The sequence below is a fragment of the Bactrocera dorsalis genome, chromosome 4 (genome assembly GCF_023373825.1).
Source record: "Bactrocera dorsalis isolate Fly_Bdor chromosome 4, ASM2337382v1, whole genome shotgun sequence".
In the NCBI taxonomy this organism is placed as follows: domain Eukaryota; kingdom Metazoa; phylum Arthropoda; class Insecta; order Diptera; family Tephritidae; genus Bactrocera; species Bactrocera dorsalis.
Genome location: NC_064306.1, coordinates 12,897,639 through 12,925,356, shown reverse-complemented (window position 1 = coordinate 12,925,356; position 27,718 = coordinate 12,897,639). Strand labels below are relative to the sequence as shown.

At 34.4% G+C, this 27,718-nt stretch overlaps 8 protein-coding genes across 11 annotated transcripts; 5 read left to right on the top strand and 3 right to left on the bottom strand.

The window, feature by feature from the left end:
* The first annotated feature begins 81 nt into the window (after nucleotides 1–81).
* LOC105234226 (mitochondrial ribonuclease P catalytic subunit) lies at nucleotides 82–2,246 on the top strand. The gene is made up of 4 exons (XM_029548515.2): nucleotides 82–1,316; nucleotides 1,387–1,523; nucleotides 1,577–1,769; nucleotides 2,084–2,246. Exons 1-4 carry the CDS (start codon nucleotides 162–164, stop codon nucleotides 2,216–2,218), a joined length of 1,620 nt encoding a protein of 539 aa, XP_029404375.2. The 5' UTR covers nucleotides 82–161; the 3' UTR covers nucleotides 2,219–2,246.
* Nucleotides 2,113–3,935, top strand: LOC105234227 (uncharacterized). Its single transcript, XM_011216515.3, has 3 exons — nucleotides 2,113–2,251; nucleotides 2,359–2,707; nucleotides 3,350–3,935. The coding sequence occupies exons 2-3, from the start codon at nucleotides 2,391–2,393 to the stop codon at nucleotides 3,933–3,935; spliced, it is 903 nt and encodes a 300-aa protein (XP_011214817.1). The 5' UTR covers nucleotides 2,113–2,251; nucleotides 2,359–2,390.
* On the bottom strand, nucleotides 3,919–12,547 carry LOC105234228 (uncharacterized). The gene is made up of 7 exons (XM_029548520.2): nucleotides 12,041–12,547; nucleotides 11,590–11,976; nucleotides 9,034–11,514; nucleotides 6,134–8,487; nucleotides 5,402–5,516; nucleotides 4,528–4,775; nucleotides 3,919–4,458 (listed from the first exon to the last, which is right to left on the bottom strand). Exons 1-7 carry the CDS (start codon nucleotides 12,359–12,361, stop codon nucleotides 4,014–4,016), a joined length of 6,351 nt encoding a protein of 2,116 aa, XP_029404380.2. The 5' UTR covers nucleotides 12,362–12,547; the 3' UTR covers nucleotides 3,919–4,013.
* Nucleotides 12,548–13,435: 888 nt separating this feature from the next.
* On the top strand, nucleotides 13,436–16,878 carry LOC105234224 (protein vreteno). Of its 2 annotated transcripts, none has more exons than XM_011216512.4 (9): nucleotides 13,436–13,732; nucleotides 13,793–14,152; nucleotides 14,226–14,390; nucleotides 14,445–14,681; nucleotides 14,740–14,991; nucleotides 15,060–15,810; nucleotides 15,885–16,066; nucleotides 16,140–16,339; nucleotides 16,420–16,878. In XM_011216512.4, exons 1-9 carry the CDS (start codon nucleotides 13,728–13,730, stop codon nucleotides 16,596–16,598), a joined length of 2,331 nt encoding a protein of 776 aa, XP_011214814.2. In that variant the 5' UTR covers nucleotides 13,436–13,727; the 3' UTR covers nucleotides 16,599–16,878. The 2 variants fall into 2 exon arrangements, with proteins under 2 accessions (XP_011214814.2, XP_049311915.1); XM_049455958.1 differs by having other exon boundaries at nucleotides 13,455–13,725.
* A 687-nt stretch (nucleotides 16,879–17,565) lies between these two features.
* LOC105234223 (transcription factor grauzone) lies at nucleotides 17,566–19,712 on the top strand. Its single transcript, XM_011216511.4, has 6 exons — nucleotides 17,566–17,803; nucleotides 17,864–18,245; nucleotides 18,312–18,675; nucleotides 18,733–18,936; nucleotides 19,010–19,379; nucleotides 19,446–19,712. The coding sequence occupies exons 1-6, from the start codon at nucleotides 17,681–17,683 to the stop codon at nucleotides 19,626–19,628; spliced, it is 1,626 nt and encodes a 541-aa protein (XP_011214813.2). The 5' UTR covers nucleotides 17,566–17,680; the 3' UTR covers nucleotides 19,629–19,712.
* LOC105234222 (uncharacterized) lies at nucleotides 19,704–20,935 on the bottom strand. The gene is made up of 2 exons (XM_011216510.4): nucleotides 20,469–20,935; nucleotides 19,704–20,412 (listed from the first exon to the last, which is right to left on the bottom strand). The coding sequence occupies exons 1-2, from the start codon at nucleotides 20,862–20,864 to the stop codon at nucleotides 20,065–20,067; spliced, it is 744 nt and encodes a 247-aa protein (XP_011214812.2). The 5' UTR covers nucleotides 20,865–20,935; the 3' UTR covers nucleotides 19,704–20,064.
* Nucleotides 20,936–21,132: 197 nt separating this feature from the next.
* On the top strand, nucleotides 21,133–26,578 carry LOC105234219 (hypothetical protein). The gene is made up of 8 exons (XM_011216506.4): nucleotides 21,133–21,276; nucleotides 21,337–22,439; nucleotides 22,494–24,045; nucleotides 24,137–24,687; nucleotides 24,757–25,092; nucleotides 25,158–25,295; nucleotides 25,552–25,977; nucleotides 26,037–26,578. The coding sequence occupies exons 1-8, from the start codon at nucleotides 21,261–21,263 to the stop codon at nucleotides 26,196–26,198; spliced, it is 4,284 nt and encodes a 1,427-aa protein (XP_011214808.2). The 5' UTR covers nucleotides 21,133–21,260; the 3' UTR covers nucleotides 26,199–26,578.
* Nucleotides 26,442–27,600, bottom strand: LOC105234220 (hypothetical protein). 3 transcript variants are annotated; one of them, XM_029548512.2, is made up of 5 exons: nucleotides 27,493–27,552; nucleotides 27,404–27,458; nucleotides 27,184–27,341; nucleotides 26,802–27,117; nucleotides 26,442–26,734 (listed from the first exon to the last, which is right to left on the bottom strand). In XM_029548512.2, the coding sequence occupies exons 3-5, from the start codon at nucleotides 27,296–27,298 to the stop codon at nucleotides 26,674–26,676; spliced, it is 492 nt and encodes a 163-aa protein (XP_029404372.2). In that variant the 5' UTR covers nucleotides 27,299–27,341; nucleotides 27,404–27,458; nucleotides 27,493–27,552; the 3' UTR covers nucleotides 26,442–26,673. The 3 variants fall into 3 exon arrangements, with proteins under 3 accessions (XP_029404372.2, XP_011214809.2, XP_011214810.2); XM_011216507.4 differs by having other exon boundaries at nucleotides 27,404–27,600; XM_011216508.4 differs by having other exon boundaries at nucleotides 27,421–27,567.
* Between the last annotated feature and the right edge of the window lie 118 nt (nucleotides 27,601–27,718).

Sequence of the window (27,718 nt, the reverse complement as noted above, 5' to 3'; positions counted from 1 at the left end):
GAGGGCAAGCTCTAGTACTTTAACAATTCGTTTGGTTTTAATTTAGTTGGTTTAACTTTTTCCTGGTGGGTTGTTACCATCCTTTGCAGATCAGCTGATAAATGCATATTACATTCTGTTTATTCGTTTTGCCCCACCAATCCAACTAACATTTGAATAAAATGTTATGTTTAAATATATTTCGCCAAAGTAAAAATATCTCTGGTAAAAAGCTATATCCGTTCTTCTCGTCTCTTCAATTACTAAACCCATTAACAAGGAAGTCCAGCACTTACAAACGCTCACAGCTTAGTGTACCACATACGGATCATTTGTTAACCATAAAAAAAGAATTATTTGAGAAAAGAACCGAGTTAAGCGACAATGAGTGGCAAGATTTGCGAAATAATTTGATTTCTAATTACAAACACATTAGTAATAGTAATGTTGATGCTATAATACTTGGTTTATGTGGCAGCGTGGAACAACTTCCTCTGGCTAAGAATTATGTGCATTATTTACGCGAATGTGGGTTCGAACCTAACTTAGCATCAATTGGACGTCTATTGCGTATTTACAACACAAGTTACCATAAAAAAGGTGGAAACAATGCGGCACTTACGCCAGAAGAGCAACAGGATATTTTTGATTTATATGCTAAATTACGTGAACGTCATGAAATTCTAGACGCCACGACATGTGAGAATTTAATATATGGTTTGGTATGTACAAAAGAATGGCACACGGGTATAGAATTGCTAGCTATGACAAAACTCACCAGTACACCAAGTATCGGCGCTTATACAGAACTCACAATAAAAGCTTTTACTGAAGGTGAGTTAAACATTGGTTGGAACTTGCTCGATGAAACCGTGGCACAGGGCAAAGAACCTAAATGCGAAACTTATAAAGCATATTTACGGTACATAGCGCGCCAACCACTTACTCTACAGTGCAATTTAGAAACATTATTTGCATTTTGGGAAAAATATGAATTGATTATAACAGCAAATGTAGCAGAAATTATAACCGAAATACTAAATAATAATTTACATAGTGTCCAGTCATCTCTAACAGACGCACAAGGCAAATGTGTACAATGCAAATTGCAGATGCGGACTATTACTATAAGTGACGCAGAGTTTGCTAAATTGAGTAATTCCTTTTTGAATAAGGTACTCATACGTAACGATGTTTTCCAAAAATCAACGCCAGAGGAGGTGGAACAATTCAAGCGTTATGTTAATAAAACGGCTCCATATGATTGCGTTATTGACGGTCTTAATGTGGCCTACTCTATGGGCGCTAAAAAATCGCCTAAAATGCTAGCTTCATTGGTATGTTCTTTTTTATGTTTAATAATTTTGAATTTTTTCCTATTTCCATATCTATTACGTCCATATTTAGCTTGCAAATGTAGTGAAGCATTTTAAAACACAAGGCAAACACGTACTTGTTCTTGGACGCAAGCATATGAATAGCTGGCCGAAAGATTCCATGTTTTATATACGGAAAAATGCTAGTATGTTCTTGACAAATAATCTGTAAGTGGTTTTATTTTTTATAGTCTTTTGAAATAATTATATTTAAATTTCAGTTCGCAAGATGATCCTTTTCTGCTGTATGCCACATTGAAAAGTGGTCAATCAACTGACTTCTTCTCACGTGATTTGATGCGCTCACATGCATTTTTGTTGGGAAACGAGTTGCGTGCCATATTTCGGCACTGGCAACAGATACATCAGTACTCGTTAATTACTCAAACGGACAATGGAAGGATAATTGTAAAGGTAGTGTATTTTTAAGTAAACTTTTCAATTATCAATTACTGTAAACTAGTCATTTTGCAACGGTGCAGTTTGAGGCTGTTTCTTGCTAATTTTGGGTAGCTAAAACCGAAAATTATAGGAAAATTTACCTAAGATATAGAATTTTTTATGTTGTGGTGTAGTCACATGGTACAGAGAACAAACATTTTACTAAAATGACAAAAATAGCTGTACGTGATTGAACCTTTTTATAACTCAAGTTTGACCTCTCAGCACATCAGCCGCAGACATGTTTAGGAGAGTTATTATTTTTAATTTATTCTGTCTTTACGCAGGAACCAACACGTCACCTGCTTTGCACACACAAAATACAGGATACTTGGCATGTGCCATATAAACAAAGCTACACCCCAAATCCTGCCGAATTATTTGAAGTACCTGAAAGTTGGCTGTGCATAAAATTTAAATGAATTGTCGATTTTTTAAACATATTTTGACTATTGGTAAAGTTTGTGTAAATATAAACTGTGTTAAAAAATTTTGTATAATTCATTACATTTTTAAAATTTTATGTTCTAATACTTTGGCGTCTTAAACTTTTTAAAATAAGGCTAAATTAATAGTAAAAACAAAAACATTGAAATGGCTTCCGAAGGAATCGACGATTGGGATGCGCCATTACCTTCTTCATCTACCATTGAACCTGAAGAAGAGGAGATAATATTGGAGGACAAAAAAAAGGAACTGAAAAATATGGAAAAGCTAAAAAATTATGTGGCACGCATGGCGTATAAGCCAGCGCCGCCACCATGCGTTAGACCACGTACCGATCAAATAGCAGGTCCACAAAAACGCATCATTGTCGACAGTTATCTTGAGCATGGCAAAGTTTTAACGCCTAAAGAACGACGTCAGCGTGTCAAAAGACTGGCTCGCAAATACAATGCCATATCAACTGAGTAAGTGGAAAATACAAAGAACATGCATAACCCAAAGCAATAGTAATTAAAAATATGTAAATAAACCCTGTTCAGGGTATAATAAGTTTCCCATGAAGTTTGTAACATCCGGAATGAAACTTTACGGGCCCTCAGCTTTTGAGATAACGATCTGAAATTTTGCACACGTGCCTTTCTATTCAAAAAGTTGTTCGTTTATCAGAACTGTCGATATCGGAACGTTTTATAGACGCCGTACAAACTGACCGACCAAATGAAGTTTTAGTATGTACGCTTTTTTATTTGACAAGACACCTTCAGGAAATTCGCTAATACAACTCAACAATGTCCGAAAAATTTATTGAGATATAAACTTTATTATTTGTGAAGGGTATTATAGTTTTGGTGAAAACTCCGTTAACGTTTTTTCTTATATTTTTTTCAACCAATTTAAATATTTTATAAAAGACGCCTTCAGGAAATTCGCTAAGACAACTCAACAATCTCCGAAATATTTATTGAGATCTAAACTTTATTATTTATGAGGGGTATTATAGTTTTGGTGCAAAATCCGTTAACGTTTTTTCTTGTTTTTTTCAACCAATTTAAATATTTTATAGAATAATTTAAAAATTTTATTAAATACGTGTTTTTCACTTTTAGACAATTAGAACAAATTATAAAGAGTCAAAAAAGCAAAGAACGTAAACGTGAAGATCTTTACAAACGCAAACAAGAACTTTACTATGAGATGCTCACCAAACTGGAGCGTCAGTGTCGCACGCAGTATCTCAATGTCTTGATTAAGAAGTTTTCGAACTTCATAGCGAAACTGGCAACCACAATGCAAATACCGCCACAATTGGTTGAGCCATATTCACGCATGCAACGTGGCATATTCTGCAACATTCTACTGGCGATCGGTGTACAACCTACCAATCAGAATGCTATTTATTACACCACACCCGAAGCGATGGAATACGAAGTATGCCACAAGTTGGCACATGCTTTGCTCAGTCTTATTATTAAAGCGCTCGATTCAGCGTCCACTAAAAATCCAGATGAAATTGTACCTCAAGAGGCCGACTTTGAAATGGACCGCTATATTAAGGACCGTTTAATGTGCGCTGCCGAAAAGAAAATACTAAGCACACGCAATCAAGCTCACCAGAAACAGTTGAACTCCTCAAACTCATTAGCAGCTATGTTGAAGAAATGTGAAAATTTCAGCGTAAAAACGTGCATATAATAAAGTAAATTTATTAATTGTAATACAAAAATAGTTACAATATGATTGCTGTGAACAAATAAACCAATTTCTATACTTTCAAGCACTTAAAGCCGAATTAAACTCTGCAATTTTCCTCATAACGAATTTCTCCTTCGCAGCTATTTCTTCTTTAATAAGTGCGCGCAAATTTTGCAAATTCGGCATCGTTTCACAGTCGCGCACATTCAGTAAGGACTGAAATATTGTATCCCACAACGTGCGATTAATATAACGTGGCACATGTGTCTTATGCATCCATATACCACTAGGGCGTTGCGCAATGTCCATGAATTTACCGAAGAGTAAAACATGTATGACACCTGCCAAACCGTATAAGTCCAGCTGATACGTCCAAGGGCGGCCTTCACGCATCTCGACACACTTGAAAGCGTTTTCATTGTGTACATAATTAAACGTTTGGCCGGATTTGAATAATTTCATATCAATTGATACACCAAAATCTATTAGCTGCAATGCGTACTGGGTACTGGTATAATCCAAGCTGCAAGTGTAAAGCATAGAAAGCATTTTAGAAACAATACCTTGCAAGCGATCGCATTGTTGTACTTACTTCTTCATTAAAATGAAATTATCAGCTTTAATGTCTGCATGTATAATATTAATGGCGTGCAAATGATCAATGATGCTGAGCAGCTCACAAGTTAATATCATCACTACATACTCATCGACATTTCTTAATGTATGTTTTTTCACCTTATTGCATACAGTTATTAGCGAGCCATGAACAGAAAACGGTGATATCAGGATACTGGCATTATTGCCAATCAGCGCATAATCGATGCTCATGAAAGCCGAAACCTAAAAATTGAGAATATATTAATGTTTAGACACATTTAACAGAAAAAATTATGAAGTTCAAATATGGCTTAAAGGGTTGTTTTCTAAAAAAGGAGGATGGTAATGGGGAGCAGGAAGTTAGGGGTTTCCAAATTTGTTTTTGAACGGTATTGCACTTTTAATAACCGCATAAACATTCGTGCATATTTCTTGAATGCTGAAAATCATTCCCGTTCATCATACTTGAGAGGATGCGCGGATTAGCTTGGCTAACGAATGGTGACAGATCTGGGCTGATATTTCATTTGAGGTAAGCATTATTTGAGGCATGTATGTTTTGCCAGTAGTATTACTCATAATGACTGGCCCTTTAATAAAACATTCAGGTTGTCAAAAGTGTGGATTGAATTCGTGTTCATAACTAAAACTATTCTACGTAGAGTTCAGGAAGTAGTGACAAGCTAGCAAAAAGTGATTTTGGTCTAAGCTCCCTATTTGTTGGAGTGTGGTGAAAATAATTTTTAGTAGAGATCAAAATTTTATCAACTCAAAGCCTGTCAGCTTGGCAACAATCCTCACAATTAGTTTGGAAATGTCTATAAAAGCTACGGCACTATGACGACTATTCATTTTTAGTTCACGTTTACCAAATCTTCCGAATTTAAACGACTATGCACTTCCAAGCATATGTAGTATTCCCAAAAATTCGGTGGACGTTCCTGTTTGAGCGCATACTTTTTGCCAGTCTTATTATGTGTTCCACTATAAAAAAAAGAAGAAAAAGCAAATAAATAAATATAAAATCATTGAAAAGTTAAGTTTTCTTCGTTTGTTTGTTTGCATGACAGCTATATCCTATAATAGTCCGATATAAACAAACGTCGTACTCTTGCAACAATAATCTATGCAAAATTTCGTGAAGGCACTTTCAGAAATATAGAAGCTTTCCATACAAGAACTTTATTTTAAATGTTTGTTTGTATGGCAGCTATAAATTAAAAAAGTCCGTTAGAGCCTGGAAAATAATCCATGACAAATGTCATGAATATATCTTGTCAAAGAGAACAGTTTTCATACAAGAACTTGATTTTCACCGATCAGTTTGTATGGCAGGAGTGGGCCGATATTGGTGAATCCGACAAATGAGCAGCGTCTTGGGTAGAAAGAAAAATGGAAGACAGACGGACGGATTTAGCGAATTATATTATATATATATGTATATATATGCCATATCATACTCAACCATATACATATGTATGTATACATATATACGCTATAACTTTTCCTACTGCGTGTTACAAACATCGTGGCATATTTAATATACCATGTTCAGGGTATACAAAAAAAACTATTTTCCCAAATAAAACGGATGTACTTACCAATACACAGCGCCATATGCGCCCTCTCCGATTAACTTTAAAACATCAAATTCAACATCGTTAACCTTGATTTTAGCACCGTAATTTAGACGTGACACGTGACCAACTAGCATACAACTTGGCAATTCTTCAATATAATTACTGAACTCAATTTGCTCCAAGAAGGCACTTTGCAAATAGCCATTAAAAGGATTAACTTGGGGATCAACGTTCACGTTGTCTATAATTTGATTTGTGACATTTAGATCTACTTCCCGATGAACATATATATTCTGTGATGGTGTTTTGGGCGAGGGCGAACTTTCAGTCCATATGTGTTGTTGTATTTTCGGCGTTTTCGGCGTATGCTTAAAATATATGCTCATTTCGGCATCGCCGTCCTGGACAATGTCCTGATCACTGACATCAGGTATATCTATATGCTCAATTGGCTGTTTGATTTGTGGTAGAGTATGACTTATCGGTTGTGGAATTTTACTTTCGCGTTGTGGCTTTACAGCTGATGGCTGTTTCGGTACAGCACCTGTCGATGATGCTGTTGTATGCTCTTGCGCCAAACTTGGTGGCAACAAAACGTTTGGCAACGTTGACGGCAACACGTTTATCGTTTTTGGCGGCGTTTTTAAGATATCCTGTTGCTGTTGACTAACAGCAACGATTTTGCAAGTTTCATTTTTCTCCTGCTTTATATGTAGCGACTGCTCTTTTATTGGTGATGGCACCTGCAAGGCATTCACTTCAATTTGTGGCAAGAGTGTGGAGTTCTTAATCATACTGATGTTTGTGGAGAACATAGCAGTCTCTGCATTCAACTCAAAAGACTTTTCAGTAGACAAGCGTTCAGTTGGCGGCGCTTGGGCTAGACTGGCCCTCGATTTTTCAAGAAAATGTAATTTATTCGAATTTTGTACAGGGTTATTCGATTCTTTGCTAAGACTGTTATTAATTGGATTTGAATGTATAGATTCATTAAATTTTTTTGAATCGTTCAGAAACGTTAAGCGTGTAGTGGTTTTCTTACTACTTATTGGCTCGGCGGGAGGGCAGCGAAATCCGGAGAAGTCTTTCATGAAGGAATTCAGAAACATGAGCGGTTGTGCTGGTGCAGCCGGTTTTACATCTTTATAAAGTTGCTCAAATTGTTCTTGTGCACGTTTGGTGGCGCTTTCAAGCGTGGGCGGCTTCGAAACAACTGAAAACTCCTTCGGATGAAGCTCATTCGTATGTGTTGCAGGAATGGCATTTGAATTTTGGTATACCTCATCAGCAATTGTTTGATTTGAACATATCTTACTTTTCATTTTGTTTTCAACGGGTTGTGACTCGGGCACAATTGAAAAATCATTTAAATAAGAACAGCCTAAAGTCGGTTTAATGTTTTCTTCTATATGTTGGGACATATCGACTTTGCTAGTTAGTGGTTTAGTTGTTGATAACGTGGAAAGAGATATGTGCTGTTCAAGCTTTCTTTCGTTAACAACCGGTTGCGATTCCATAATTACAGAAAAATCTTTTAAACTATAATTGGCGATTTCAAGCTTTTTAGCATCCATTTCATGGCTTTGTTCGTTCGTTTTATGTTTGTTATCAGTAGCCATGGGTTGTTGCCGCTCCCGTTGAACTTCGACTGGTTGCGATTCGGACACCATAGAAAAATCTTTTAAATAAGAATTTCCAAGATCGAATTTAGCTCTATTCTCATCGTTTCTTGTAAGCGCTAAATTCCTCGATTCACTTTTAGGCTTGAAATCAGTTTTAGCAACTGTATTTGTTGTAGACTGCTTTTGTAGAAATTCGGTTTCTTTAACTGTTGGTTTGGACTCCATTACAGCAGAGAAGTCTTTTAGAAACGAATTACAAAAGTTTCCTTGATCCTTTTTCTGTGTTTCCATGGCTTTATTTTTCGAGGCAGATCTGAGCCAGTTGTTATCACTTTGTACAGGTTGAGAGTCCATAATTTCGGAGAAATCATTTAAATAGGAATCGCTCAAGTCTGATTTAGCTTGTTGTTCATTTGAATCGCTACACTTAGCGATATTTTGTGCCTTTGTATTAACTGCAGTTTCGGTCACCGTTCTGGTATTAGATACATCATTCTTTTTTCCTTCACATTTGGCAGGAATGACGGCAGATTGTGGTTGGGTCTCTTCAATATAGGAAAATTCTGACAAAAAGGAATCACGCGCAATTACCCTCTGCACTGTTGGTTGTGTGATGACTTTTTGTGAAGTTAAAGGTTTTGTCGATGAGAACAGTACTTGGGGCTTTGTAGACGTTAATTTGTCAACTTCATCCTCAAATAATGGTGGTCCTTTGAAAGCCGCTGCAGTAACTTTCGTCGTTGTGGTGATGGCCTTTTATATGAATTAGAGTGTACAAAAAAATTTTGGTAATTATTGTTGCAAATAGAAATAGTCAATATTGTTAACGCAGTTAGAAAGAAATATGCTTAAACTCGTAAAAAAAAAAAAAAAAAAAAAAAACTTCGGCAGCTCTGAAGATATAGCATCCTTCACAAGAAATTTTTTTGTTTTTTAATAAAAAAGTTATCCATGCAGGGACATGATTACTGTGTATGACAGCTCTCTATATGCTACAGTTGTCCGATTTGAATTATTTGACCGGATTTGTGATCTGAATAATTTGTTCGGAGTTTGTAGCGTTGTCTTGAACTATAAAGTATGCTAAATTTCGTGAAGAAGTTGTCAAATAAAAAATTTTGCCATACAAGCACCTGATTTGAATCAGTCAATTCGTATGGCACCTATATGATTGAAGAGAAAATGATGTGTGCAAAATTTCAGATCGATATCTCTGACATTTCCTTCTGTGTATTACAAACGTCCTGGCAACCTTTATCCTATTTAGGGTTTAAAATTAAAAAAAAAAGAACTACATACCTGTTTTTGTGTTGAACCCTGCGCCTTCAGCTGTACTGCATCTGGAGTATTGATATCACAATGTCGTTTAGCCGAGGACAACAATGGCGTCCGTGCCTCCATGCACTCCTTAAAAGCCGAAACTTCATATCTTGGATGTAATATGCTCTTACCCGGTGGGGTTTGACCAAAAAACTCAAAAGAATCTTCCAAATTCGAACTGAGATTTTTGACTGGTGCTGAAAGCGTAATTTTCGGCATTGTGTCGGTTTTTTCTGCCTCAAACTGTACTAAGCCGGGTGTTGCGATTGGCATTTTGGGTATGGTTTCCGTCTTATCTTCTTGAAATTTTACAATAGAACGTGAATGCAATAGCATTTTCGACATTGTCTCAGTCTTGTCCTCTTGGAAACGAACGCTTCGTATGGCATAGCCAGCCGCTGTATCCTCGCGTTCGTCAATACGCGTAAAATTCCCAGCTTGTTTAACCTTAATCGCTTCAGTGGGTTCATCTTCGAATATTGAAAAGTTTAATGCTGGCGCTAACGCTGCAGACGCAACTAGCGCATCAGACCCCGTCTGTAAACGCATATAAGCTGGTGTGGCTGGTTCGACATTGGCAATTTGTGGGATAACATTCGATTTATTTATGGACAATTCATGCGTGCCAACAGTTGTTGGATGTTTCACTTCTGGCATTGTCTGACCATGCAAATTAATATTTTCTAATGATACCATTACCTCAGCTGGTATTGTCGACGATTCACGCGACTGTTCTTCTACTGGCTCTAATTCCGTAACAGGCATCAATAGCCGCGTTCCCATCTCACGCTCGCCTTCACCGTCAGATGTGCTGTTGGAAGACTTTGTTGTTGTGCCACCAGTCGTGCATGTACCCTGGGTGGTACCGTGCTCGGAAGTTTCTAAAATAGTGGACAATTGCTTCACCGTCAAAGGAGAGTATTCAACTGCGGCTTTTAGGGGTTCTACATGTTCATCTGTACTGGCTTCAGGTGTTGGATTACTTTCTGGGCTACTTGAAAATTCAGGAGGTTTCGGCACACTCTTCAAAATAGATCCAAATTGTCTTGGTGCCACTTTCTGTGCCATCTTAGGTGTACTAACCGACTGAGATTTTAAAAATACGTTGAATATTTGCGTAGAACAAGTTTCTTCCGGATCAAATATAGGTCCCCCTGCAGCCCCTTCAGTGCTAGATGGTTGACACTCACTCATAGAAGGTTCAGTATAAATTTCGAAACCAAGTTTATTTTCTATGGCGGTTTTCGATATTCCTCCAACAGACGTGGATATTGTTGGTAAAGCGGGTGTCTTAAACTTGAAATCGGAATTAACTGTTGAAGGATTTTGTCCTTGGCAAACTGAACTAACTTTATTAACAGTATCAGCTGGAGAAGTGCTTGTAGCTGTGCTAATTGTGTCTTCGAAAATTTCGAACGGTAGTCCTGTTTTTGTTGATGGTGGCACGGTGAGCTTATTAGATTCATTCGAGGTTTCGGGCACATTTGTTATTTTCAGAGACTCTTTATGGAGTATATCTTCAACCGCAATATCTTCTTTAGATTCCATGGGAACGATGGAAGGTCTTGGCATAATCGATTTGCGTAAAGGAAAAAAGCTTTTGCGCCTCTGTACACGTTCATTAACGCCGCATGCAGTCTCATCCATATCGGCTGTCATTAATATTGTATCATATCGACGCAGACGTTTTGCCATCAACTCTTCTACTTGGTATTCCACCTTTTCGGAAGAATCATATAACTCCTTAAAGCACACCATTAATCCTTTCTTATTTTCTGGTTCGAAGTATGCGTCTATTTCTGTCAATCGTTGTGGTCTGGATGTTTTCGCAAAATTAGGATACTGTCTTACATTTCTATTAACATCGTAGCTGCACCAGTAAGTGTCTCGTTTTGCTGTAAAATTGTTCGAAATACCACGTTTTTTAAACCAACGGTATGCTCGATACTCTTCTGGCTGAAATTCTATATTTGGTCGTGGGTACATAAAACATTTGTTATACTGTGGGAAAGTTCGAGGATCCGGCTCATTTTCGATCGTTACTGGTGTAAGCCATTCCTTTTGGGGTAAATTTTTGTTCTTAAAATCTTTCGGATATTTAAAAGGCTTTTCATAATTTCTTTCTCCTTCCGTAATGGGCGGTGCTAGAGGTTTTTTACCATATTCTTCTTCCATCTCAGTATCCTCGTGGATACTGAAACCCAAATCAGTATTCCTATCCTTTTTACTAAAGAGTTTGCCAGACAGTTTCTTATCATGTGCTTTATTCCATGGTCCTGGCTCTTTAAGATTTTCTTGGTTTCGTGCTGCATCAATAATTGAACGAACAACTGATTTAGGAACTTCAGATGCACTTTCTTGTTCAGCTACTGTTGCTGTTAGTTGTGAATTAGGATTGATATTTTCATCTTGAAAGACTTGTACGCGCGTGTTTTCTTGTTTTGAAGAACTAGCGCCAGTCTACAATAAAAATTAGCAAATTTCATAAATAAAATTATATATAACCAATTTAATTCATAATGCATTTTTTTTTACCTGTACCGTACCCGGTGCATAACTCTTCACGGCAGATCCCGTGCGTACACTGCCGACAGTTGCTTTACGCCTATGACCTCGTAAAGACGTTAAAGCTAAACGTCTTTCCTCGAACTGACGTTTTGTGCTTTCTTTTACCTCGTCGTCATCTTGATACATTAAACGTTGTGCAACGGAGAAGCCGAAATGTTGATGTGCTTCTTGTAATTCTTCGAAAGGCTGTGCACGACATGCAATGCCTCTACGAAATATTTCGTCTGCCTTGCGTGTATTGCCACATAAATCATAATGATACGCCCAGCAAATATAGAAATCAGCAATCATTGTACCAATTCCAGCATTGAATAACTGTTGATAGCATTCCATCGGATGCTGATGACTATCAATCTACGAGTAATTATTCAAGGTGAATGATTTTCATTTAGTTACAAATTACAACCAAAGTACTTACGAATTTCATATACAATTTAATCATTCGTCTATCTTGGAAATAGCGTTCCTCATTTTCAAACTGAGATAAGCATTTTGTTAGCACTTCTTCTAAACCAGATTCTTTGCCACCCGAAGGAAAACTTTGCTCTATCCAGCTAATATATGCATACCAAGGTTCGAGGGGATCATTACCACTATATTCTCGAATGGCTTGTTCTAACTCTCGCCGTCGAGCCAATAACTCTTGTGGCGACTCAACACGCAAAGAAGCATGTAAAATACTGGCATTGCGTCCAGCCGCCAATGGTTGTATATTTTCTTTTGCATCCTCAAAATCCATTATAAATAGAAGTTACTATTTGTAGTAATTTTAATCCATAAAACTTCAGCTTTCTCAGTAATATCTAACTAAGCACAGAAGAACGAAACTTTTTACGAAATTAAGTGAAGGAATTAAAATTTTCTAAGCCGTTAGCCGTTAGCATAAAATAACTTCAAAAGGCGCAAATAAATAATTTAGAATTATGAGCTGCAAAGTTGGCTGTGCTCAGAATTCTCTATAACACACAATTCACAATAGAATAAATCTTTGTACTATGGAGTAAATTGCACATTCCGCAATATTTGTGTATTACCTTATATCAATAAAAGTATTATGAATTATTTAAACAATTTAATTATAAACTTTAGAGATAACGAATTTTTAATAAGTAAAAATATACAAAGCTTGTTTCACTTACATATATAACTGTCTGCTACACTATCAAATAGTAAAAAATTATGGTATTATAACCATAAAAGTGTTGCTATAATAATACCATACCATCATGTTAAGCGTAAGATATATAGTGGAATTCTGTAAGCAGTCTCTAACCACCATTTGGGACTAGTTACTATTCACTAAACAGTCTCTAGCGCTCTTCTTTCTCTCTAGCATTAAATTAAAATTTTCATAACATAGTCAAAAAACATAATTACCAATAAAAATAAAATATATGTTGACTTTGTTTCATAATATTTACGAAATTTATGTAAAATTCATTTATTTTTAACCTTTTCGTATTTGAGTTCTTACAAAATATTAAAAAACGACAATCGATGAATATCAATGATAATCTCTATTCAGTATATTCAATATGACAAACAAGAGGTCTTTTTAGTTTTGTGACCTACTAATTATCAGGTCTCAAATTTGAGTCAATATTTTGAGACTAACGCTACAGACTGTTTAGGGAATAGTTACCATAGTCAAATTGAGACTTTACCTCAAAATGTCTCAAATAGTGACTAGAGACTGCTTACAGAATTCCAATATATATATATATATGTATATGTACATTGTACAACTTTGTCATCGCTTTAAGAAAACGTCATAACGGTTGTGAGAAACAGAGGTTCGGCGAATCAAGAAAATGAATAAAAGTGTTACTTTGATTTATACCACAATAGAAACGCGAACTACAAAAGCTTTCTCTAAATTTAATTTTGTTATATCTAAACAAATATATCTTTAAAAAATTTTTATCCTACATAATGTTTAATTATTAAGTCCTCGAATATGTGTGATCGATCTTGATATTTTAACATTTTAAATAATCGATAAATACTATCCCTCTCAGTTTTGAGATTAGTAGAAACTGCAATTGCATTTTTATATTTGTTTTTCCGTTTAATTTTAGGATAATATATTTACTTGCTAACTGAGTATGAAGTATAATATAGTTTAATATATTATATGAAGATCACATTATTTGATTTGGAACACTTTCAGAAATATGTCGAACGACAACTTGAATAACGTCCTGAAGGAACTTGGTGCATGGAACCCAATGCGGGATGATTATACTAATTCAAAATTTAATAAATATAGCAGTGGTCCTGGAGCTTATTTAGATGCTGCTGTACAACCAGCCCAACAAGCTGAGGCGGGAAACAAGCAAAGGTCTTCGATTTCGAAGAATGTCAATGATAGTTCGACTTCAAAATTTACACCTTATTTGGTACTAAAGCATTTGCCGCCTGGAATTACTAAGAAAGCCATTTATAACATTTGTACTCGTCATGGTCGAGTCAGCGATGTTCGTGATAGTACAAAGAATGATTACTTCTTCATTGATTTTCCAACTGTGGCGTAAGTAAATTTTTAGTTTTTGTAACATATTTATATGTAAATGTATAAAAATACGGTTTGTTTCATCCATCAGCGAAATGGAGTCCGTTTATCGTGCTTTAGTGGAGAATCAATACGGTTTTCATGTACTAGTAGGCAAGCAAAAAAATAAGCAGCAAACTGAGCCTATACTTTCAGATATTGAAGAAACTCTGCCGTCAATAGAAACAGAAAAGAACGTCATTGATTTTGAACACAGGTATTTATTTAAATAAAAAAATTAAACACCATAAAACAAAATGTTTATATTTAGAAACTACCGATCATCAGAAAAAAATTTACCTCGTCCACACTTTGGACACACTCCAATTGTGAATCAAAAGGCCTATGAAACGAAAGATTCGCTTCTGCAACGTAACGATCCACAACGTCATTTTCTTATTACCGAAGATGCACACGAGCTTGAACGAGCAGGCCTAAAAGACTACAACGAATTGAACAATATGGAGACTTCCAAGTACAAATATCGTACAGGCAGAGCGTTCATTGAGTTCGTAATTTTTGGATTTCCGATCGAGATTTAAATTAATCTTAATTTTTTTTCTTAGGATGTCTGAGCAGTCTAAAACATATATTGAAGAAAAGTCACGTCAATCTTTGGGCGGCTATGACTGGTCACGACAAATATACGAAAATAATCATAATAATAGAGGAATCGAGAGACCTAAAGATATTGGACAATGTGCAAATTGTGACCGAAGTTGTGATATAGTTTGTGCACGGTGTCAAACATATTTTTGCGGTTTGGAATGCCAACGTAAGGCCTGGCCAAAGCATCGCCAAATTTGCGGTAAAGAAAAGTACGTACTATATTGACATATGTATACATATATTATATAATATTGATTACATTTAAATATATTTTAAGCATAAAAAACAGTTTTAAAGGCTTAAATGAAAATTTGGAAAATAAGTGCTTTCAAGAGGAAAAAGTACACGTAGAATCAAACAATAAAGAAAATGAAAGTTCTCTGAACACGTCAACTTCTTCCGGTGTTGTTGAAAAATCTACTGAGATGCAATCAAGAAAAATACCTCGCAGTGGTAATTTAGTTGCACTTACTGCCGTTAGCAAAACGAACATAGTATTTATAAGATCGAAGGCTGATGAAGATAATTTAAACTTTTTTAAATTTATTAATAATGTTCAAAATACGGCTAAGCAGCTAAAAAAATTGTCGAAAACACCAATTTGTGGACAGATTGTCATTACTAATTTCGCGGGACAGTATAATCGTGCTATGATACTTAATAGTGACAATGAGCAACACATAAAATTAGTTTATATGGATTATGGTAATTTGGATGCAAGAAAATTGGAGGATCTTTATGAAGCACCGGAGCAGTTCATTCAAGTACAACGTTTTGTGGAGCCGGTAATATTAAAAGATGTGCCGGAAATGTATATGACCGAGGAAATTCGTAAATTTATGTATTCATATTTGGATGGTATTGATTTGGTAGTTAAGTATGACGAAAAAAACGATTTGTTATCCGACAAAGGTGTTTATGAAGTTGAATTATTTGATGGAACTACAAATCAAAATTTCAATAAAATGGTAGCCAAACTTTGCAAACCAACCGAGCCAACTAATCCGGATGAAGCATATTTCGTTAATGTTAGTATATTCTTCTTTTCTAAACTAAGAACATACATATATTTATTCTAAATTCTTCCTGTTAAAAATAACAGCATTTACCTCAGAAGCAATTACCAGAAGGCGATAACATAGAGCTGGTTGTTATGGACAACTCTCTTCTTTGTACCGGTTGTATATCATGTAGTACGAAAAAATGGGCCATCGAAATTGAAAAATTTCAAAGTGATCTCCAACTTTATGGCGAGTCGTTAAAGGATCAATGCTATACACCGCGGTATGTCATATTTTTTCAATATTTTATGCTTTAAAATATATTGACATTCTACAAAAACATCTCTAATATTTAGTATCGGTGAACTTTGCATTGCTAAATATAAAGTTGATGGTAAATGGTATCGTGGTCGTTGTCTGGAAATAGTGGGTGATGGCTTCCCGAGCATCATATTCTTCGACTACGGAAACATTGGAATGGTCAACGTCAAGAATATTAGGCGTTACCCAGCACAGTTTACTTTTCCAATTTACACTTGCGATTGTGAAATTAAAGGTAAAGATTGGAAATTACCACAAGTTTTATATTTAAAATGCATATTTCAAAATATCTAATAACGTTATACAATTTTAAAGGGCTGCCGGAACAGTGTGAGGCCGATTTGGTTCAGAAATTGGAAGAGCTTATACCTAATGGCAGTACGATTCATTGTGAAAATGTGACGGTCTATAAGGATGACAACTTCCACGCAATAACTTTACCTAAACTAATCCACAATCTTAAGGCCGAAGGATTATTGAAAGAAAAAGTCTAAAAACTTAAATCCTTTTTAAATATATATCTCATTTTTTATTAAAAAAAAAACAACGAAAAATATAACGCTACTATAAGAAATTAGGCGACACATTTGAAAGACTATGTGACCGGTTTGAAAATGATTCACTGAATTAAGTATTTATATGAAAGTTTAAAGTTTCATAACTACATAACTACTATAATCCGTAAGTTGAATAATTTTTACAAATGCAGAAGTTTGGAATAAACTTAAAAGTTATATACATATGTATATATAGAATACAATTTTATAAAAGAAATCCTTGTTTTGTCGGTTTATTTCTATTATTATTACTGAGACACCTAATCTTACTAAGTCTATTCATGTGACACCCATTTTCAGACAAAACATTAGTTTTTGGGTATTTAAATTAAATCAACAATTAAAAACTATTACAGTTTGGGCATTTAATATATGAAAAAACTATTTAAATATTTTTTTTTTATTTGATGGTGTATTAAAACAACTGACGTTTGACCTTTCAAATAAAATGATTTGCTATCAATTACTAAATGTTTTCAATTGAAAATTAATATGCACATACACATTTTCATTTTATCAAATACATTTAAACTTCATATTTTCTTTAATTTTCACACCTTACTTTCTCACATTTATTTTTGGTATAATTTGAATCAGTCCGTTTCAGTCGTTCCAATAGTGAAACGTCAAAATAAATAATTGAGTTCAAATAAGAAGTAGTTTTGATAAATGTATATTGAAATGTTAGCTAATCTGTTTGGCACAAAGAACTTCCGAATATTTAGCAGTATGCTTGGCAAGTGCAAAGTTATCTGGTAATGTTAAAAACGTACAATTGAATCTCAAATTCTTGTTCTTCCTGATAGCAAGCAACCACTAGGAGTTATAAAACAAACCTATAAGTTAGAAACACGGTATATTGTTATTTTGTGACTGAATGTTAAGGTGCATTGAGTAAGAAGAAGCTTAAAAACAAGATTTATTACATACAAAATATATTTCATCGTGTTGGAGTTTCAGTGGTCGTAACTTGTTGTGGTATTATTAACAAATTTTTAGTAAGAAGTTTTATTTCTTTTATGGGAATGATTTGTCGATTGTGCTTGCGAAATTTAGCTCAGGAAAATGCGATATATTTATTTGAGTCTCCTCATACGGAATCTAAATTGATTAAACTTATAACAAAGTACTTCCACTTGGAGGTAAATTGTCAATTGTTTGCCACCTCATAAGAATGCACTTTACTGATTGATTGTTTACAGGTAGCGCAAGATGATCCGATATCGACTTCATTGTGTGAAGATTGCGGTGATCATTTGGAAGAATTCCATAAATTTTGGATATTTGTGGATTTAAAACAGAGCTCGTTGGGCAGTGAGTTTCTTGACGTAAAATGTAACAAAGTAGAGGATGTTACACCGGTATTAATCGATGTTACGGGAGAGAACATTGATAATCAAGAAGAAATACTCTTGGATTTGAAGGATATATCTGTCTCACATGAAACCTATAGCAACATCTTCGACTTAGCAACAACCTCCGAAAATATAAATATTAAGCCAGACATCAAATTTGACTTAGATGAGGAATGTGGAAATGTAGTAGCAGAAGATGATTGGAGAAATGACAACGAGTCGATTGAAGGTAATATATGGTTATAATTAATTCCGTTCGTAGTATTTATTTAATATTGTTTTTGTGTTGTTTTAGATGATGTTCCATTGATAAATTTGAAGGAAAAAATTGAAACTATTTCAAAGCACACAAAAAACAATGTAAAAAGTTATGCTCGTGTTAAGAATATCAAACGGAAATTTAAAAACGTTGATTTCCGTCCAGTAAAGAACGTATTGAGGAAAGAAGCTTCGAAACTAAATAATGAAATTATTGGAAATTTCATGTTGCTGAACTGTGATATATGCGGTTTATGTGTTGAGACCTATAACGATCTCCGTTTACATTTCACACAAATCCATAAAAGCACAGCGTTTGTAAAGTGTTGTGGTAAAACATTCCAGAAACCAAGTTTGCTAGCAGAGCACGTTCAGTGGCATACAAACCCCAGTAAATTTAAGTAATACAGAACAAAGGTACAAAGAAAAGTGCTTATCTTCTTTACGAATTTTTCTAGATGTGAAGATTGCGGGAAACAATTGAAGTCAAGTAAATGTTTGGCAAGCCACATTAAAATAATTCATTCAAAAAAGGAAGTTAATCACGAAACTGTTTGCTGTCATATTTGTTCTAAAGTATTTCGCGGGCAAAAATGTCTCGACAATCATATACGAAAACATGAAGACAATAGAGTCTATAACTGCGAAATATGCACGAAAAGGTAAATATTAAAATAAAGTTTAATATTATCAAAATACTAACTGAAGTAATCCTGAATTACTTTAATTTAATAGCTTTGCAACACCTCAACGCTTGCGCAAACACAAAGAGGCCATACACGAGGATCTTCATCGGCACATATGTGACGTATGTGGTAAAGCATTCAAGTTTAAGCCATCTTTTGAACGCCATGTGCTTGAGCATCAGGGAATTATAGAACCACCTGTACAATGTGATATTTGCGGAGAATGGTCAAAAAATAAACATGTCCACCGATTACACCAGTTCAAACACAATAATACCGACGCAGACTGTAAGTATTGTGGACGTAAATGTCGTTCTCGCACCGCCTTAAGAGGTCATATTAATTATATGCACAAGAAAAAATACGATTTACAATGCAGCTTTTGCGACAAAACTTTTAAAGAGAGCAGAAACCTAGAAGTAAGTTTTTGTATATGAGTTACTATTTTTTAAATTTTATTTCACCATTTTTTTTTTACTTTTTAGGAGCACATGGCCACACACACGGGAGCGCAATTGTACTCTTGTCCACACTGCTCAAAAGAATGCCGCTCAAAATCTAATATGTACGTTCATATAAAACGTATGCATGCAAACGAATGGATTCAATCCAAAATGGCGCGTTCAAATGACCCAAATTTGAAGGCAACTCAAAACAATGTAAGCTGAAATTACCTGCGCTTTGGAGAGCTGTTCGTATTTAAATAATGTTATATACCGTAGCTTATTTAAATATAAAGTTGATAAAGAATACATCATATTTATTAATTGATCTAGAAGGTTTAGTTTACGTTTAGGTTAGTGTCCGTTATTTCCCCTCAAATTGAATTGTTTTTTACAAAAACTCCCACTTTCATAAACACATTCCTTATATATGTACATAGGCTTACATATACTACTATATACGCTTAAATACATTTCTTTCTACAGCCGTGTGAAATATAGGGTTTGCAGTCTATCAATCTTGTTGTTCAGTAATAAGGAAACTATTTCCTTTTTAATTATCGAGTCTTTTTATTTGGATCTAAGCTAGGACCTTCATGGACAAAACTTTTGTAATATTACGTCTAAAAAATACTATATGAAATGAGTTATAAATACATAATTATACTTCTGAAACAGCAAGTTCAGTGAGAATTCCCTGTATTTTTGCCATAGCTTTAGCTGCATTAACAGGTTTCAGATGTTTCAGTTGTAAACCTATGCTAGTTCCAAAAGCTAAATACATATCATCTGTTTCCAATGGCTTGTTAGAGTAGCGTTTATGTTGATTATCTTTCGTACTGAATATAGAAATGTTTGCAGAAGTTGACGAATTGGTACTTGGATGAGATGCCAATCTTATTTTTTTAGATTCCTCCTGTTGTAAGTCCTCGTCTAGATAATCTTCGGGAGCACATTTTTCCCAAACAGCTTCACTCTCTTGTAGACGTTCGCAGTTATCGTTACTTAACTGTAAATTATTTAAAAATTACGAATGAAGTTTAATACCGCTTATAAAAAATTAACCTCATCGTATGAGTCTTCCTTTTTTAGACTTATTTCATCATCGTTATCCTCGTCATCTTCAATAAACTCTCTTCTTCTCATCACTATTGTACTACTCAAATAGTTGAAATCATTATAATAATACAATTTAGGCTGATATATTTCAGTTGAATTAGGAGCTTTTCTTTTCCATTCCTCCAGTTTTCTAAGTTCGGCTACATATGCTGTGCGGAGATACTTAATCTTTTTTTTCATTTCGTGTACATCTGTGTCGAAGTAGTTTGCAATCTCTTCCCATGCTTTCTCTTTTAAACCAGAATTTCTGTAAGATTCCTTTCTGCAATTCCAAAGGCATTCATACTGTTCATAAATTCGTATCAAATTAATAGTATCATCACGATTCAGTTTTAAAGCCATTTTCGAATATTTGTCACGCCAAAACTCCGACAATTAATAAATGGCAAAAATAGATGTCAAACCATCAAAATAACGTTAGAGAAGGACGATAGTATATCGATAAATGATTTTATACAATTCGTGATTAAAAGATATACCCTGATTTATTTTCAATTTAAATATAAGAGAGATTTATATAAAATCTTCATAACTAAATCAATTAAATTATAAAAATTAATTTAGATGTCTCTATTATCTGATTTTAAAACAAAACCGGTCATTAAAAAGAGAGCTTACTTTAGAATTGATGTAGGTAACACTGTCATATGTTTTCATTCAAGCACGTGTAGTATTTGTTTACGTCGTGTATAGAAGACTAGTCTAATTTCTTTTCAATACAAAAAAGAAATAATAAAAATGTCGACGGAAGACGGTATTTTACAAAATTTAAGTGTGCTAATTTATTAAATATTACATATGTGTGCATTTACAGAATTTTTGAATTGGCTGTGTCGCAATGAATTATCATTTCTTGAGAATTTTAAATTTGCATTGAAAGCTTGGAATTCGGCCGAGTTTACGCTGTCAAGTAAATATGACATAGTCCTGAATTGGTTATCCACAGCAGCAGTAAAGATACCGATAGAACAAATGCCTTTTGAGGAGTTTACTGAACTGTTACAAATGCGCGCTCAACCGGGCCTTATTGTTCAAGATACAAAAAAGAAATTTGTTGAAATGATTTTGAAATTAGCCAACAAATGGGCTGATAGCAATAAAGTAGTAACGAATTGCGATTGGCCAAAACTTTTGTGCCATCTGTGTGATTTTGAAGTCTTACAAGATTTATATCGCACAGATTATGAGATACATGCGCAAGTTTATTCATCATTACTTAATTGCTATGAATTATATTTAAAGAAATTGAAGTCGTCGAATCAACCAATTAATTCTACCAAAACTAAAATTATAAATACTGCAAACGAAACCAAATTCTTTTCCAGTATTCTTGGTCACTTACGAGGTCACATTAAAAGAACAGGGGATACTGCCCGCTATGACAAATATTATCGCTTGTATATTTTGCAGCCACTTGTTCGTGTGGTTCTAACGCTGCGGACGCATTCTCTTTGCTTCTTTGATGAATTATTACAATTAGAACGTCTTTTGACGGATGAATTGCAAGATGAATCTTTGGTACAACGTATAATGCAATTGCCTTTATTTGTAAGACTTATAACACTGGAATGTACTCTTGTCAACAGACGGGGCGTTGAAAGTTATATTCAACATTTATTGCAGCGCGTATTCAAAGAACTTGCGAAAGAAATCGAAAAAGTTGGACAAAAAGATTCTCTTAAAGCGAAAATGATGATAACCGCAGGTGCTTATACTTTGGAAATTTTGCGTAAACATGACATCAGTCTAAACTTCAAAATGGATTTGGAAAATCAACCACCCGCACTGACTTACTTGGGTGAAGAACTTTTTAAGTGCATTCAACAAGGTAAACAAGATCATTTGCGTGAGGTTTTAATGCTATTGTGCGCAGCTTTGCGTCTAAATCCACTTATTTTGGAGCAAGACATCTTCCAGGTATTAAATTTTTCTAGTAAAAAATTAAAATTTTAATTTACATTTTTTATTTAGATAACAACTTGGATGATAGTCGCGGAAAAAAAGGACCAAGAAGAACAAGTTTTATTTGGCGATTATCTTGTGTCCCTAATGGATATGTTTAGACGTTTAAGTCGAGCGGAGAAACTGGTTTTCAACATGCTCAAAAGCCTTAAAGAATGGTTAAACAAATTTGAAATTGTAACAAATAAAATAACGGAAAAAACTTTGAAACGAAAATCGAGAGGAGGGGATGAAAACACGGCTAAGAAATCAAAACCCCACAGAGCAGAATTAGACACCGACATAGATTATTTGCATGTTATCTTCGAAGAGTTTCATAATGTGTCAACAGAAATTAACAGCGAAAGCAATAACGAAGTCGAGCATTCTTTTCCATATCTCCGAGCAGCTTGGCCGTCAAAAAGTGTGGGAGTTGCATTTTCAAAATTAATAACCGGACTCGTGTCTAAACCTTCTCTAGTAATTTGGAAGTCATTGCTTTATTCCTTAAGGGAGTTGCTACAAAACTTACATGATAAAACTGATGTGCCATATGAAGAGAATAACCAGTTTCTCTTGGATTTACATGCCGCTTTACTTTGTCAATATTTTGCGGGTAGCCGCTTGGGCGAACAATATGATAAGTTTTCGAACGAAATAAATGAACAGCTTCGAGTTACCGAAGAAGGCCTTTCTGAATTTGCACGATTGCTACTTGCCCAAGAGCATAATGAACGTAAATTAAATGCATTTCTGGAATGTGCCTTTCATACAAGTTATTTCAAACTTCTACTGCACTACTATCGTCCAGATGGACATATAGAAAACTCGCTAGTTCCAGAGCAATTACATGCATTTCTGAACACCGAAGAGTGGACCTTATTGGAAGAACGCGTAATGAATTTTGGCAAATCGCAAAGCAAATTTCTTTATAATCGCCTGAAGCTGCAAAGTGCTCAAGCAATTTCCCTTTTAAAATTAACAGCAGAAAGCAGTGCAGTTGAACTGCAATCTATATTGCCTCTCACGAATGAAGACAACTTGCAATATGACGTCGTGACGCTATTGCAAAAAATGCCTAGCATGAAGTGGACTCTCAGTCGCATGAGCCAGCACGACAAGGCTAGCATATTACCTCGCCTGCTTGATACAAAAGCTGAAATAAACGTAATTGCACAAGATTTGGACTCTTTAGAAATACTGGCAATCGCTGTTTGCGCACGTTTTTCCCAACATTTTCAAACTGTTGCGAAGGGTTCCATTCTAGCTTCTTTAAATTGTAATTTCAACTCATTAAACGAATATATACGTGCTGACCAGAATGCAGCAGATAAAAAGTTGATAAAGTTAAAAAAAATTATCGAGACACTCGCTGAAAACGAGTATAAAGTGAAAGAACTTCCAGCGCCTGAGGAAATAGAAAAGGTTTTACATCTTTGTCGACAATTACCACTGGGACATTTACGAAGGCAAAATAAATGCTTGATATTTGCATTATTTTTAGCATTTTACAGCGATTTGAGTGCAACGAACAAAATAGAAGCTAATAAATATGCTTCGGATGTCTTTGAAATAATATTAGGTAAAGAGAAATTTCGAAAATTCTATGTCAGTAATTAAAAAAACCAATGCATTTTATTAATTATAACTACTACAACCTCATTTCATTTCAGATTTTCTTCATTTTGGTCCACATGTACCGATCTTCAAATATTTTTCATTGTCGACAATTTTAAAGATTCTACCTGTTGCAAGGTTGTGGCAATTCTATGAATTCATCTTTTCCTCCATAAAAACCGAGGAAAAAGGTAGTGAACAGTTTCTCACTTCCTTGGCTGAAAACTTAGAATCCGCACAAAGTTCCGATTGTAAACTAGGTGAAGATCAGAGACGTCTTTTGCTACTCGCCATAGAAACCCTCGCTGCAATTAGTGGTCCTAGCGCTAAACGTATACGAAAATATTTTGACCGTATTTTAGCAATTTACTCCAAATATATAAACGGGTACTTTAATAAGCAAGCCGCAAAGGAATTAGATGCTTCATTAGATAACTCTGTCAAGAAAGATAAGAAATTTGTTGAGAAAACTTTAGCTGGTTTCGCGCCATTTGTGAATTCTGTACTAACGAGCGCGGCAGCTGGCATCGATAATGGGAGTGATAAGTTGACCGTATTAGTGGATGAAAACTTTCGTCGTATTTGTAAAATATACATTGGACACTCTGTAATTATGACAAAAATAACTATCTACTTAATATTTAAAATTTCGATATTTTTTCAATTTAATTTGCAGATGGACTACCGCAATCCGTATGCCATACGTCTGTTGCAAGTGGCGTTAAATCATCGCCAACTTTTGCATTTGGATCAAGATGAAATAGAGTTTGTGCTTAGTCACTATTGGCAACAAATAAACGCAGATTTGAAAAACTCAAGCGTAAATGAAACGAATACTGGGAAAACCACAGAGACAGCGGTCAAAATGATTATTGGTAATAAAACCAATGAAGATTTACTAATAACACTACAGAGCTTGAGCAACAATTTGGATGATATAAAGGATTTTAGAAATATTTTAAGATGCCTTGAATTAATAGCAAAATGTTCCTTTAGTACGATTAAAGGCGCTGTAAGTTTAGTACATAAATAAGCTGAATGTCTGCTGTTAACAAGTAATTTCTCTTACCAAAACAGATTTTTAATGATAAATTTAAATCCATCACATGCAACATTATATTACGTCTTGGAAAAGATGAGAAGCAGCAATTTTTGGACAAGGAACAAGTTTTGGCACTATTGGCAGCGCAGCAATCGTTAGTCGAAAATAAAATGGTATTAAACTATTGAATTAATAATTTAAAAGAAACGAGAAAAAGACATTAACTTCGATTGCACGGAAGCTATATCTTTCACAAATACAAAAGATTTCATACAAGAATTTGGAAGCTAGATGATGCCCAATTTCGTTAAGATATCTTGCTAAATAAGAAAGTTTTCCATACGAGTACAAAATTTCAGATGAAAATAAATTTACGGTCTTACGCAAATAATAGAAATTTTAAAATTTGTTTATTGTTATTTCTTGCAGATTCCCATTTCAACGGACACTTTGGACGACATACTTTCACTTCTTATGGATATCAATATAAAACAATTTCCACTATCTGAAAATAATTTGGATACATTTAAACAATTACATTGTGCTATGAGTGGCTTATTCGGCAGTCTGATTAGACAAAGGCATGTACTACTTATGGATCGCGTACCACAATTTATGCACATATTTAAGGACCTCATACAATCCATTGTTTGGTACAAAAGTGACAGACAAAAAGATGCGGCACTATCGGCCAATGAGTTGGACGATTTAGCGGAGTTGGCAATGAAATTAGAAGCTCTAATGCATTTGATAGCTTCGCATAGCGTACATGTTAAGCGTGTTGCACCATTTGTGCTTACTTTTGTTATAAGCTTAATTGTTGCAAATAAACGCGCAACAACTTTATATCCGAAGGTTGGTTAAATATTTATATATTTAAATTGTTTTAACATATAATATTCATATTTTTATAGATCAAAACGCACATTGATAGTATATGCTATGATTTGATCGGAATTTGTGATCACCGGGTTGGACGTTTTATATTACGTTGTTCTAATGAAGCGGCTCGACAAGTATACGAGTTATATGTTAAAGATCATAAAAAGTATCACAAATTTAAGGGTAAAGTGTAAATATTTGTGTATTAGTTTAAAATCGTATGGAATATATGTATGTATATGCATAAATTTTATATAAATTAAGTGTTTTATTAAATGAATTTATAGTTAACAAATACATAGTTTACGGAACAACAAGTTAGATTATGCAGCTCTAATTTTGGTGTCTTCTTACGAATGACTCCTATGGTAATTATATCACTAGCAAACCCTGCATAACCTTAATATCCTCAGGAATTACATATAATAAAATAAAAATAATTATGTGCTTCTTTAATAAAATTCAGCGACAACGTTACTACACAGAAAACATTTGATATTTCTTAGCTTGCAAAATAAATAATATAAAAGTACATTTGATTTCTATAACTAAATTTTTTTTTTAATAAAAGAAAGCACGTTGGATTATACTAAAAAAGACGAAAAGTATTTAACTTTAGTTTTATAAATTATAATAAAGCTTGCGGGTAGTTACAAAATTATGAGAAAATTATAAATTTTGAAATAAAGAACACTTTTCACATATTGGCCGTTCAACATTACCGCAACCACTGTAAATCAGATAAAGGCAATTATTATTATTTTTTGATTATCTTCGTAAAATTACAATTAACTCACAATAGGGAAACGCAACTGTCGCATAGGAATACACCACATTCTGCACATGAGTGTCCACAATATTCACACAGCGCTTGTGAACAATTACAACAATCACTACGTATGTAAGCTTCACGGTGACAGCATTTTGACTTGCGACTCTCCAAAGAGAGATCAACTATGAGATCTGTAACATTTTTTGATGATATTTCGCCATTACCACGTAAAATAACCTGCTGCCATAGTGGTACTTCCACTTCCCCGGCCGCCTCTGATTGGGCCTGTTCTAGTGGTTTTTGTACACGTGCTGCTTTGAATAATAAGTTGATGGTCTTTTCTAAAGATATGCAAAGAAAATATATTAAACTTTCAATTTATAACATCACATGGATAAATAACTAACGATGAATTTTGTTCATTTTATTTTGATCGCGTTGGTCCACAATTTTGTCACTAATAAGCTTTTTAGTTTGTGGCACAAATGTGTCGAAATCTTCACAACGCTGACGCTTTAACATGATTGTGGCTTAAAGATTCTCAACTTCAGATTTGGCTCCACTTCTATAATAAAAGAAATAAACTGATTCTAACATGCAGAACATATCATACATATACATGCTTACATATCTCTTTTGTTTACCTAAAATTTCCACTTCGTGATATGATATAATAAATTATTAAACAATTAAATTCGAGTATTTGATTATATGCTCGATCACAGACAAAATTTTTGTTTGTAATATAACTATAGATATTTTGCACAACAACAGAATAAATGTTAAATAAATATAATAATACAACTAGGATAGAGATGTTTATTAATAAACGATTAGTTTTTAAAAAATCGATATTTAGAATATCTAGTTCTATATATCGCACATCGCAAAATAGCAGAGAAATGTCAAAGCACAGGAAACGGAAAACATTTTTGGGATTGA

What these genes read in the sequence shown, in the direction of transcription:
- LOC105234226 (XM_029548515.2), top strand. Translation starts at nt 162, where the DNA reads ATGTTATGTTTAAATATATTTCGCCAAAGTAAAAATATCTCTGGTAAA. An exon ending in ATGTTCTTGACAAATAATCT is followed by an intron (nt 1,524 to 1,576) that starts GTAAGTGGTTTT and finishes TTTAAATTTCAG; the next exon opens with TTCGCAAGATGATCCTTTTC. An exon ending in ATGGAAGGATAATTGTAAAG is followed by an intron (nt 1,770 to 2,083) that starts GTAGTGTATTTT and finishes GTCTTTACGCAG; the next exon opens with GAACCAACACGTCACCTGCT.
- LOC105234227 (XM_011216515.3), top strand. Translation starts at nt 2,391, where the DNA reads ATGGCTTCCGAAGGAATCGACGATTGGGATGCGCCATTACCTTCTTCA. An exon ending in TACAATGCCATATCAACTGA is followed by an intron (nt 2,708 to 3,349) that starts GTAAGTGGAAAA and finishes TTTCACTTTTAG; the next exon opens with ACAATTAGAACAAATTATAA.
- LOC105234228 (XM_029548520.2), bottom strand. Translation starts at nt 12,361, where the DNA reads ATGGATTTTGAGGATGCAAAAGAAAATATACAACCATTGGCGGCTGGA. An exon ending in ATGCACCGGGTACGGTACAG is followed by an intron (nt 11,515 to 11,589) that starts GTAAAAAAAAAT and finishes TTTTTATTGTAG; the next exon opens with ACTGGCGCTAGTTCTTCAAA. An exon ending in AGGGTTCAACACAAAAACAG is followed by an intron (nt 8,488 to 9,033) that starts GTATGTAGTTCT and finishes TTCATATAAAAG; the next exon opens with GCCATCACCACAACGACGAA.
- LOC105234224 (XM_011216512.4), top strand. An exon ending in GTCATTGATTTTGAACACAG is followed by an intron (nt 14,391 to 14,444) that starts GTATTTATTTAA and finishes GTTTATATTTAG; the next exon opens with AAACTACCGATCATCAGAAA. An exon ending in ACAGGCAGAGCGTTCATTGA is followed by an intron (nt 14,682 to 14,739) that starts GTTCGTAATTTT and finishes TTTTTTTCTTAG; the next exon opens with GATGTCTGAGCAGTCTAAAA.
- LOC105234223 (XM_011216511.4), top strand. Translation starts at nt 17,681, where the DNA reads ATGGGAATGATTTGTCGATTGTGCTTGCGAAATTTAGCTCAGGAAAAT. An exon ending in TGCGAAATATGCACGAAAAG is followed by an intron (nt 18,937 to 19,009) that starts GTAAATATTAAA and finishes TTAATTTAATAG; the next exon opens with CTTTGCAACACCTCAACGCT. An exon ending in AAGAGAGCAGAAACCTAGAA is followed by an intron (nt 19,380 to 19,445) that starts GTAAGTTTTTGT and finishes TTTACTTTTTAG; the next exon opens with GAGCACATGGCCACACACAC.
- LOC105234222 (XM_011216510.4), bottom strand. Translation starts at nt 20,864, where the DNA reads ATGGCTTTAAAACTGAATCGTGATGATACTATTAATTTGATACGAATT. An exon ending in AGGAAGACTCATACGATGAG is followed by an intron (nt 20,413 to 20,468) that starts GTTAATTTTTTA and finishes AATAATTTACAG; the next exon opens with TTAAGTAACGATAACTGCGA.
- LOC105234219 (XM_011216506.4), top strand. An exon ending in TGGAGCAAGACATCTTCCAG is followed by an intron (nt 22,440 to 22,493) that starts GTATTAAATTTT and finishes TTTTTTATTTAG; the next exon opens with ATAACAACTTGGATGATAGT. An exon ending in CAACAACTTTATATCCGAAG is followed by an intron (nt 25,978 to 26,036) that starts GTTGGTTAAATA and finishes ATATTTTTATAG; the next exon opens with ATCAAAACGCACATTGATAG.
- LOC105234220 (XM_011216507.4), bottom strand. Translation starts at nt 27,298, where the DNA reads ATGTTAAAGCGTCAGCGTTGTGAAGATTTCGACACATTTGTGCCACAA. An exon ending in TAAAATGAACAAAATTCATC is followed by an intron (nt 27,118 to 27,183) that starts GTTAGTTATTTA and finishes GCATATCTTTAG; the next exon opens with AAAAGACCATCAACTTATTA. An exon ending in GACAGTTGCGTTTCCCTATT is followed by an intron (nt 26,735 to 26,801) that starts GTGAGTTAATTG and finishes TCTGATTTACAG; the next exon opens with TGGTTGCGGTAATGTTGAAC.